We start from the raw sequence: 12,303 nt of genomic DNA on the forward strand, positions 1-12,303 counted from the left end.
TAGTGGCTCCATAATTATCAGTTTTGGCCAAGAATGTTCATTTTAGTGCAACAGTAGTTCCCATGATAAAATTGTGATTTTCAGAGGTAAGATTTTTAGAAAAGGCTTTGAGATGAGGACACAGATAGGTAAATCCTCTGTTGAGCTATTCTGCATTATTTTATTCAATTACATCTGTTCATTCAAAGATTTATTCCTGACACAAAAGTGAAAATATGCCCAAAAAGGATTTTACAACTCACAAATGAATGAAAAATCATGGAGAGTCCTCTTTTAAAAAGTTATTGCATTTGTTTTATGCTTTTATGGTTTTTGTGTTGCAGCTAAATGTTATTTTCCTGGGCATTGCACTATATAAGATGTTTCACCACACAGCGATTCTCAAGCCTGACTCTGGTTGCCTGGACAACATCAAGTAAGGCATTTATTCTGTGTTTCAATGTGTGTGTGTGTACTTTATTGCTTTTCTAGCTTACACTGTGACTGTCTTCATTTTCCTTAAACACACAATTGTCCTTTAAATCTGGACCGTTCCTTAGAGGTGTTTAAATGAGAAGAATGTTCTACTGCCTATCTAAAGTTAGATGCAGTTTAAAGTGTCTTTTATCTGTCACTTTCTCCTTGATGTTTAAGTTCTTGTGGGAGCGAATCAGTAATGATTAAATAAAAAAAAAATAAAAAAATCACATAAATAGCATTCCCTGTGCTATTTATTCAAATTAAGTCAGCATCATCTTTAAGAGCTAGGACACTTGGGGCTGGCATATCAGGGTGTATTGATACACAGCCAGTAATGTGGGGGGATCAGAAAGTGTGTAATGCAGTGTGTATCATGTCTCATCTATACACTACAGCCCACTGGCAGACAGTACATACTGAATCTAGGTTAGTTAGCATATTTCAGTAATTGATTATTCTTTTTGATGTTCAGAACAGGCAGAGGAGTCACTGTTTAAATCGGTGACCCAAATGTGGAAATTCTGCTGTAGTTCCCCTTCAGTCGTTTCACTACGACGTTACATATGGGAACTCGCCTGAGAGACCAATCATCTCTGAGCCTTATTCAAAAGGCCAATGAACATTGGCGAGTGGTATTTGCACGCTCCTATCTCCCAGAGCGGCCTATTCGGCGACACTGTCGAGGACTGCTCAGCGGAGCTACCATTCCGCCGCCAGGGCCTCAACCTCCGCCTGCTCGTCGCCGAAGGCGCCCTCCTGCGGTCCCCAAGAAACAGCTCCGTCCCCCGCCGAGGCTCATGATACCAGACTGGCGGCCCGACGTCGAGCTGGCCGCGGGAGAGCAGCGCCGCTCGCCTCTCAGGGACCGGCCAAAAACAACCGCAGGAAAGCTGCGAAGCGTCCCTTCAGAGGTGATGGAGATTGCTCTTCAAAAAAAAAAAAGGAGCTAGTTTCTTCACCTCTGGGGCCTCGGGCCCGAGTTCCCTTCTCGAGCAGCACTTCCACTCCTCGGAACTGGACTCGGAGCCGGATATCGCCAGCGCGGGAACCAGGGAAGAAGGTAAGCTCTGCTTATGGCAGTCAGACTTTTCTCCAGGACATTCACCCTTCTGGGATCAGTCCCCTTCCCTCCCAAAATATAGAGGCTCCTGAGGCATATGACAGCTGCAGCCACAATCATGCCACTGAGCTTGCTTCATATGAGACCGCTTCAGCACGATCGAGTCCCGAGATCGGCATGGCACCCTGGCACACTCCGGACTGGCGTTTTCCCGCAGTGTTGCCTCCTAGTCAGCCCGTGGCCCACCACGGGTTGAGGTGCCATGTGCAACGGGCAAGCAGCATCGGGCTCCTCAACAGGACCTCGACTTCAGCGGCATGTCAATTGCCTCGAGTTGTTGCCTGTGCTTCCGGCCCCTCGTCGCTTCCGACCGACGTTACGCCAGAAGCACGTGCTTGTTTGCACTACGACCACGTGTCACAGGTCACAACTCGCCCGCCATCTGCTCCTACGGAGTCGAACGTGGCAGACATCGCTACATGCCATTCACATAAAACCAGGGAAACCCAACCGTGCAGCCGATCGGCTCTCACGGCAGTCCACCCACCCTGGAGAATGGCGACTCCACCCCGTGACAGTCCAGCTGAATTGGAGCCATTTCGGCAAGGCCCAGCTACATCTGCTCGCCCTTCCCGAATCCTCCCGTTGCCAGTTGCTTTTCCTCAACAAAGTTGCACTGGCACACAGCTGGTCTCCGGGGCTTAAGTACGCCTTTTCCCCAGTGAGCCTCCTTCCACAAACCCTGTGCAAGATCAGGGAGGACGAGGAGCAAGTCCTGCTGGTTGCTCCACACTGGCCCACCCAGACCTGGTTCCCAGAACCCATTCCCCTCGCGGCAGCCCCTCCCTCGAAGATCCCCCTTACAAAAGACTTTATTTCTCAGGGGATGGCACAATTCGGCACCCCCGTTCCATGGAGCTGCTCCTGGACGAGACGCGCCTCTCCGGCCTTCCACAGGCCGTGATAGAAACTATCACTCAGTTCCGAGCTCCCTCTACTAGGCAGACTTACGCACTGAGGTGGGGTCTGTTCATTGACTGGTGTTACTCTCGAGGAGAGGACCCACAGAGATGCACAATTGCAGTAGTGCTTTTCTTCCTGCAAGAGAAGTTAGAGCGCAGGCTGTCCCCTTCGACTCTCAAAGTGTACGATGCTGCCATTGCAGCGTATCACGATGCAGTGGATGGAACATCCCTTGGTAAGCACCAACTCATCGTGAGGTACCTGCGAGGTGTGAGAAGGATTAATCCTCCCAGACCGCACCTCATACCCTCTTGGGATCTCTCCGTCGCCCTCCGCGGCCTACGGGAAGCCCCATTCGAGCCACTTGCGTCAGTTGAGCTGAAATTCCTGTCACTTAAGACAGCGCTCCTGACTGCACTGGCCTCCATCAAGAGGGTAGGGGACCTATAAGCCTTCTCTGTCAGCGAAATGTGCCTTGAGTTCGGGCCCGGAGATTCTCACGTCATCCTGAGACCCCGGCCCGGTTATGTGCCCAAGATTCCCGCCCTTCCGCGATCAGGTGGTGAACCTGCAAGCTCTGCCCCTGGAGGAGGCAGATCCAGCTTCTGCACTGCTGTGCCCTGTTCGTGCTCTGCGCTTATACGTAGACCGTACTCGCCACTTCAGACGCACTAGCAGCTCTTTGTCTGCTTCGGAGGTCAGCAGAAAGGGAATGCTGTCTCCAAACAGAGGTTGGCCCATTGGGTGGTGGAAGCCATCTCCCTGTCTTGTATCAGGGAGAGCCATGCCCCTTAGGTGTTCGTGCCCACTCCACTAGGAGTGTTGCCTCATCCTATGCGTTGGCTCATGGCGCCTCACTAGCAGATATCTGTAGAGCTGCCGGCTGGGCGACACCTAATACCTCGCTAGGTTCTACAACCTTCGCGTAGAGGCCGTTTCCTCCCGTGTCTTAACATAGACTTCAGGTGAGCGGGAGGACGGCTGGTGTTGGCTTGCTGCATCATTCCCACGTGGATCCGTGCGCCATATTCCCAGAATGTTCCCTCCGGCGAACCCTGGGTCCTCCATGCCCCGCAGTCAGGCCTAGATGCGGAGTAGTCCCTGACTGTGATCCTGCCTGGGTCTCCTTCGCCCCACAGGTTGTGGTTATATTTTTAAATATTTCCAGCGGAGAAGACCGCTGTTTCCCTCGTGTATCCCTAAAAGCTTTATGGATATATTGAATTATTCTCATTTCCACATGTAAAGATCTCATGTGCTCCGCCCCCCCAACCCATGCTTCAGTACATCTGGCATCCCTGTGGGGCCCCCTCTACTGGCCCCCAGGGCGTTGGGAAGGTTACGTTACAATTTCCATCTGCTGACACGTCCGCCTGTCAGCACGTGGGGTTGTGCATAACGCTGCGTCAGGGTCGTGGCCTGTTCCATGGGTCTGTTCCCATATGTAAAGTCGTAGTGAAACGACTGAAAGGGAACGTCTAGGTTACGAAGGTAACCCTCGTTCCCTGAAGGAGGGAACGGAGATGTTACATCCCCTGCCACGACCCTGGCGTCGCACTGATGCCGGCTCGATCCGGCTCCTCAACGAAAACCTGAAAGAGTGGTTGCAAGCCGCCCTCTTATATACCCGTATGTACGGTGGAGTGGCTTGGCATGCAAATGCCACTCGCCAATGTTCATTGGCCTTTTGAATAAGGCTCAGAGATGATTGGTCTCTCAGGCGAGTTCCCATATGTAATGTCTCCGTTCCCTCCTTCAGGGAACGAGGGCTACCTTCGTAACCTAGACGTTTTGGTGTTCTGCACAGATATTCATGTTATAACTGTAACCGTACTCTTATTTGATTAGACAAGTGGCAATAAAAGTGCTGATATGTAGTACAACAGCAGTGGGACTTTCCAAACTGACAATTTGTGCATTAGTTTTGGGGATTTTCAGGTTACATTAACATACTAGTAGGTGGTGGCAATTGACTGTTTAATGAGTGAGTCATTTAATTGGTGCAAAATATTGATTTATTTTGAGTGAGTCATTGAATCATTTACTCAACCAAATTGTTTAAGAATCAACCAGTGTTATATTTTAGTATTATTTATGTACTATTATAGTATTTATTTTATTTAGCTATTTATAACAAATTAGCTTTTATTTGTATACACTGCTGTTCAAAAGTTTGGGATCAGTAAGATTAAAAAAAAAGTCTCTTATGCTCAATAAGTTCCATTTATTTGTTCAAAAATACAGAAAAAATAAATATTATGAAATACTATATTTTTGCAATTTAAAATTACAGTTTTCTATTTTAATATACTTGAAGATATAATTTATTTCTGTGATGCAAAGCTGAATTTTCATCAGACATTACTCCACTCTTTAGTGTCACACAATCCTTCAGAAATCATTCTAATATGTAGATTTATTATCAATGATGGAAACAGTTGTGCTGCTTAATATTTTTTGGGAACCTGTGATACTTTTTTCAGGATTATTTGATTAATAAAAAGTGACAAATAACAGCATTTATTAGCATTAAAAGTCTGTACTCTCACTTTTTATCAATTAAACACATTGATAAAATATAAATATTTTAAATAAATGCTGTTTTTTTTAATGCTTTATTCATCAAAGAATCCTGAAAAACTATCACAGGTTCCAAAACAAATATTAAGCAGCACAACTGTTTCCAACATTAATAATAAATCAGCATATCAGAATAATTTCTGAAGAATTATGTGACATTGAAGACAGAAGTAATGATGCTGACAATTCAGCTTTTCATCACAGGAATAAATTGTATTTTGAAGTACATTTAAATAAAAAAACCACTATTTTAAATTGCAATAATATTTCATTTTTTTCTGTATTTTTAATCAAATAAACGTAGCCTTGATGAGAAGAAAATACTTAAACATAAAAAAAAAACATTAAAAATCTCGATCCCAAACTTTTGAACGGCAGTGTATGTTCAGCTTTCGTTTAAGTTTAATTTTTAGTTAACAACTGGAACAAACTAGTTGTATTTCTCACAGACATGCAACAGATGATTCTGCTTCAGCTTCTTTGGAACTTTTTTCATGGAAGGATTTATAATAAACAAAGTAACTGTCAGTATTGTGTCTACAATGGTTACTCAATATAAACTTCCACAGTTAACAGTCAGCAAAACTCTTCAAAATGTTTACAAGTTACACAACTTTATTGTAAACAGCTGCAGTTCCACCAAAAATATTTGGATGTTTTAGCCACACTTAAAAATGTACGAATGTCAGTACATTAGATAATAAAAACCTGTTTTGTCCCAATGTCATTTAAACACCTCTAATAACAATTAAGCTCAAGTTAATGTATAACTGTATATCTCTGTTTAAAACTTTAATGTTAGTAAGATTTTTTCAATGTTTTTGAAAGAAGCCTCTTCAAGAAAAGAAAAGGCTCACCAAGGCTGCATTTATTTGATTAAAACATAAAACATATCATATTGTAAAATCTTTTTTTTTAATAACAGTTTTGTAGAAACTGTGATAAATGTTTTTCATTTTTTTCAAAAGAGCTACACTTATTTAAAATAGAAAGTATTTTGTAACATTGTAAACGTCCTTACTGTCACTTTTGATCAATTGAATTTGTCCTTGCTGAATAAAAGTATGCATTTCTTTCAGATAATAAAAATCTTTCTGACCTCAAAGTTTGAATGTGTGTGTGTGTGTGTGTGTGTGTGTGTGTGTGTGTGTGTGTGTGTGTGTGTGTGTGTGTGTGTGTGTGTGTGTGTGTGTGTGTGTGTGTGTGTGTGTGTGTGTGTGTGTGTGTGTATCTTTTCTCTTTATATATTTTTATGTGTTATTTCCACACAGTTGGATAAACTTTTAGTGTCTATGGCAACCATGCAGTCTCATATACCTAATAGAAGAATGTTTCTTCTCAGTATACAGTGCATATAGTCCTATTGCAATTATCTAACCCTAACCTTAGTACTATTAGTCTCTTTGTCACCAAATCAGTAACAGAAAAAAAGGCTTTGTAATGACCTGAGAAAAATGCCTCTGCTAGCACAGGATACAAGATGGCCGATGTAATAAACTAAAAGTTAGAAAGTCTGGCCCAGTCAAAAATGTAGCCTCAGCACAAAATTTCATCTGAAGTTCTGAAGCTGCCGTGACGTGCATAGAATAGATTATCTGGACTCCTGTAAGGTTATTGGCTACTGAGAGCTTAACCCCGCCCTCTAACGCAGCTCTCACTTTGTCATAAGGTGCAGGGGCTTCTAAACTTACTGGCAGTCTGGTTGTTTTGGGGTTTTTTCACCTTACACGATCACATTCCATCCCCCAGTATGTACATTTGTGTCGACTGAGAAAAATCAACCATATTTTAGCATCCTCATCATAAGTAGAAGTTTTCATTTTATTTGTTTGTGTTAGAGTTGTTCTCTTGAGTTAGTTTTGTTTTATTTATGATGTTTATGAATCATTCATCAGCCTCATCTGTCTTTTTTTCTTTGTTGTTTCCTTTTCCATCCTTTTTTTCTGTTTTACATTTCAGCGTTCTGTTGAGGCATGCCTTGTTATGGATAGTCACTGGTAAGGGTCTCCAGCCAATCAGAGTGCCAGTTCTCTGAATCATGCATTCTGATTGGAGTGTTTAGCTGTGTAGTTCCTCCACTGTTTGATTGATTCTCTGAATGTTAAAATGATTTAAGTGATTCATCAATTCTCCAATGTGGCTCTTTCAAATGAACAATGTAATTATAATTCTTCATGAGTGTGTGTTCTCTTTCTGCATCAGTCCCGAGTTGGTTTAAAATCAATATTTCTGTCTGTCTGTCAGTCTTTCCATCTTGATCCACCATTATTTATTTATTATTATTGTCTCTGATGGAAACGATAATTTATATTTACCGTCTCTCTGCGTAAAGTTGCTCCCTGTCTGTCTGTACGTCTGTCTTTCTTTCTCTGTCTCACTTTCTAATGATCTTGTTTCAGTGCCAAACATTAGCCTGTCACATTAGCGCAGTTCACAGTACAAATGGGTTGCAAGCTGATTATGTGTGAGTCTAAGTTTGTGTGTGCGTTTGTGTGTGTGAATGACCCCAAAGACTAAATGACATCACTAAATGAGTGTGAGGCTCAGTGCTAAGTACAGACTAGTAGACATTATGGCTGGAGCCAGCTTGACATTTGACTGCTGTAGAATAAAGTCTTTCTCCGAGACAGTTTATAATCTGATCCTACTATTGTCAAACTGAGAAAACCGATACAGTCCAAAAAAATAACATAACATTTTAATATACTTAGATAATATAAACTAGCTGAGGTCACACATGTGTCAAGTGTATGTGAGTGGGAGTTATGCACTTTATCTGTTTAATTTATCTGTATCTATCTCTGTCTCTTAGGTCCTGGGTTATAGGTGCCATAGCTCTGCTGTGTCTGCTGGGGTTGACTTGGGCGTTTGGGCTGATGTATATCAATGAGAGTACAGTGATCATGGCCTACCTCTTCACCATCTTTAACTCGCTGCAGGGAATGTTCATCTTCATATTTCACTGCATCCTGCAAAAGAAGGTGAGACACAAACGCAAATTCACTTAAGGGTGATTCTTCAATTGAGACCTCGCAGGGAGTTTGATTGACAGGTGAACTGACCAATCATAACGCTGAATCTGACATTTTAGGCTGACAAACAAACCAGACAGGAGAGTAGATTTACACTTTTGGACTTGACCTTGAAAAATGGTGTGTTTTGAGTCTTTCCGCGGTTGAAATAAGATACCTTCTGATGTTAATTCATGTTTATTTCATGCTATAACTAGTAGAGATAATTGATTGACATGCCGTTTCAACTGAGACGCTATAGCAATCATTCACAACACATTAAAGAGCCACAAAAAAGTATTTGTTTGAATTTCTTAAAAAATGACACAATTTGAAAGCTGAGATGTTTCATATTTAAAGTAACTTGCTTTAATTTGTCTGTCGGTGCGTTAAAAGTTTTCTCAATGCTCTGCGATGTATTTTTCACTGTGTGAGAACATGATGTGCAGCATGAGATGCATTTATCACATTAGATCATGGCCTTGATGAACCTTGCACTGATTGAGTGTATTTTTATATTATGTGTGATGGTAATGCAGTTTTACCATTTTTGGAGAAAAACAAGTTTGCTAGCAATGAAGTTGAAACTAAAATGATTGCTTCTTAATTCTTTAATTTCTAAATAGGTTGGTAATGGCAACTACTGAAGCTGCTCTCAGATCAGGGTGTAAAAATTATATTAAAAATGATTTTGCATGAAGAATCCTGAAAAAAAAAAAAAAACTATTCAAGACTGCAGTATTGGCTGCTTAAAGTTCAGTTTTGCCATCACAAGAAAAAAAAATACATTTTAAAATAAATTAAAATAGAAAACAGACATTTTAAATTGAAATAACTGACAATATGACTTTTTTACTATATTTTTTGCTATCAAACAAATGTAGCCTTGGTGTGCTTAAGAATCTTAATCATTAAAAACCATAAACTAAAACCCCAAAACTTTTGAACAGTAGTAAATTACAGAAAAAATTACAGAAAGTTCTTATGCAAAAGTGCATGTAGCATGGTAGAACGCCCAGATTTTCTTCATAAATATAGAATAAATATAATTTTTATAATACACTACCAGTCAAGTTTTAATTAAAATGTTTGCACCCTCAGTAAATGTTTTTAAAGACATATTTTGCTTGCCAAGCCTGCATTTATTTGATCCAAAGTACAGTACAAAGTACAAAAACAGTACAATTCTGAAATATTGTTACTATTTAAAATAACTTTTCAATTTGAATATATTTTAAAAATGTAATTTATTCCTGTGATTTTAAAGCAGAATTTTCAGGAGAATCATTATTCCACTCACATGATCCTTCAGTAATCATTCTAATATTCTGATTTGCTGCTTAAAAACATTTATTATTATTATTATGTTAAAACAGCTGAGTAGATTTTTTTTCAGGTTTCTTTGATAAATAGAAATCTGTTTAAAAAGCTTTTTATTTCAGATAAAGGCTGATCTTTGGATCTTTCTATTCATCACAGAACCCTGAAAAAAAAAAACTTAACTGTTTTAAATATTCATAATAATAAAAATGTTTCTTGAACAGCAAACCATCATATTAGAATGATTTCTGAAGGATCATGTAGATCACTCGAGTAATGATGCTGAAAATTTAGCTTTGATCACAGGAATAAATTGCATTTTAAAATAAATTCAAATAGAAAGCAGTTACTTTAAAAAGTAAAAATATTTCACAATATTACTGTTTTTGCTGTATTTTGGATCAAATGCATGCTTAGTGCAAATCAAAATACTGTTCAAAATATTTTTACTGGTAGTGTAATTTGAAAAAACTGGAAATATTAGAGCCACAATAAAAATCTATTATGAATACACTTTAATCTGTCCTATAAAGCTTGAATGATTGTTTTTGAAATCATCCCAGCTGACATAAAAATGCCCCTAATTTGAAGAATCATCCATGTATGTTATGCAAACATCTGCAGTATTGCAATCACGTGCACATACGCATACCGAGGCTCAATTGACCTCTTTCCTGGGCATTTTACTTAGGGTTTACTGGCCTCTCATTAGTAATGAGCTCATTAATCAACTCTTCTGTCACATGCATGCTCAATTAGAGACCCTCAGCTCATCAGATTTATTTAGCTCATGATAGATTTGAAACCTTTTAATTATCTGATGGCCGACCGGTGGATTGCTTCCAGAGTCATTTAGCATGGAAATGCTCATATCCACATTACACCGGTGCATTTTAGCTCTAGAGGGAAACAGATATTGATTCGAGAAAAATAATATGTGTATGTGTGAATATTTCTATGTATTGACGGACAGAACGATTGGACTGTTGTGGAATCTGATTATCTATTCTGCTAACCAACCTTGAAGCTGAAATGCCAATTTATCTTGTTTTTTTCACATTAAGGTAACGTCTAAGCCTAAAGTGGATGATTTCATAGATTTTTTGGTTAATCTACGTAACAGATCCTAATGCGAAATATATATATATATATTCTATCAAAGACCCACAAGAAGCTGTTTTTACAAGACGAGGGACTGATCTCGGCTTATTTGGGTTTTGTGGAGACAGCAGTGATGTAAATCTAAAGCTGTAAGTCCTGTTTGGTTGAGGTCTTTGAGGAGTTGAGTGTGCAGTCATCCAAAGAGACGGAGGAATAAAACTATTGGATTTTATTTGGCCGATCTTACAGAGTTTTCTTTCAACAGCTGCGCAAACAATAACACAGCGTCCATGTTAACAACATTAAAAAGCAATTATAGCTGTATTATTGCTGAGACAATGGGGAATTTTGTACTGATATTGGTCATTATTGTTATTATGTCTAGATTTTTGGATGGAGCAGTACAGTACAAGTTTTAGTCCTTGTTGTTTGAGAACTGAGGTAAAGGTTGTGATGCTGAATCTATGTGTGTGTTTTTCCTGATTTAGATTACAGCGTTAGGAAGGTCGTCCAGCATGCTAACTATTGAAGTCAATGTTAATGATATGAGAGTATCTGCCATTCCACACAAAAGTTTACTTTTCTGTTCACAAGCACAACACACATTACACACAGATGAGCTTGCGCAGATGCACTGTAACCTAAAAGAACTAAGATAAACTCCATAAACTCTTTAACACAAGGTTACAAGGAGTGGTCAATCGATTCAAAAAAATGTAATCTAATTACAAAAAAGCTGTCTAATTAATCAAATCACAATTAATCTCATACATCAATATTTGCAAAGGAAATCTTCCAAATGAAGGCCTAATGTAATTATCAAGTAGAAAATAACTTTTTCCTTTAAGCTTTAAAGGATTAGTTCACTTCCAGAATTAAAATTTCCTGTTACTGTTAATGTTCTCACCCCCATGTCATCCAAGATGTTCGTATCTTTCTTTCTTTAGTTAAAAAGAAATTAAGGTTTTTGAAAACATTCCAAGATTTTTTTTCATATAGTGGACTTCATTGGTGACCAATGGGTTGAAGGTCCAAATTCCAGTTTCAATGCAGCTTCAAAGGGCTCTACACAATCCCAGCCAAGGAATAAGGGTCTTGCATTTGCTTGACTTCAAGCCTTGCGTAGTCACGTTGGAAAGGTCATGCATGACGTAGTCGGAAGTACCGACCAAATGAACGTGAAAATGTCAAGCACTCTTTACAAAAAAAATAAAAATGTTGGATAATTTTGAAGTTGGAGGAGAAAATGAGATTGGGTTTTTTTGCCATACCCTACTTTTAGTACACAGATGAAGAACTAACCGTGTGTGACCTTTCCAACGTGATTACATAATGTGTAAAGTCGCGTATTGCAGAGCTATTGCAAGACGAGCATTTGTAGTTAAAAGTACATTTTATTTTTATTTTTTTAGAAAATGACATATCGTTTCACTAGATAAGAACATTTTTCTCGGCTGGGATCATGGAGATCTCATGTACAGCCCTTTGAAGCTGCATAGGAACTGCAGTTTAGACCTTCAACCTGTTGGCTTTTATTGAAGTCCAATAAATGGAGAAAAGTCCTGGGGGGGAAAATCCATATCATTTATTATTAATGCATAAATATCATTACGTTTTGGCAAGTCATGCATACGTTTTATAACCTGAACTAACCACAAAAAATATTAAAAGGAATTTGATTTCAGAAATTAAGAACATGCTTATTATAGAAGAGGTGTCAATACTGTATGGTTTGTTAGGACAGGACAATATTTGGCCAAGATCTGGAATCTGAGGGTGCAAAAAAGTCAATATATTGAGAAAATCGCC

The 12,303-nt window shown here is 39.5% G+C and overlaps 1 protein-coding gene across 1 annotated transcript in view; it reads left to right on the forward strand.

Annotated features, from left to right (window-relative positions):
* The window catches only part of adgrl3.1 (adhesion G protein-coupled receptor L3.1), a 134,709-nt gene that overhangs the window by 114,557 nt on the left and 7,849 nt on the right, over window positions 1-12,303 (forward strand). The window contains exons 17-18 of the mRNA XM_073842645.1: window positions 324-415; window positions 7,875-8,043. Coding sequence (XP_073698746.1) covers window positions 324-415; window positions 7,875-8,043 — 261 coding nt within the window. The remainder of the gene's footprint in view (window positions 1-323; window positions 416-7,874; window positions 8,044-12,303) is intronic.

The sequence above is a fragment of the Garra rufa genome, chromosome 6 (assembly GCF_049309525.1).
Source record: "Garra rufa chromosome 6, GarRuf1.0, whole genome shotgun sequence".
NCBI classification, from domain to species: domain Eukaryota; kingdom Metazoa; phylum Chordata; class Actinopteri; order Cypriniformes; family Cyprinidae; genus Garra; species Garra rufa.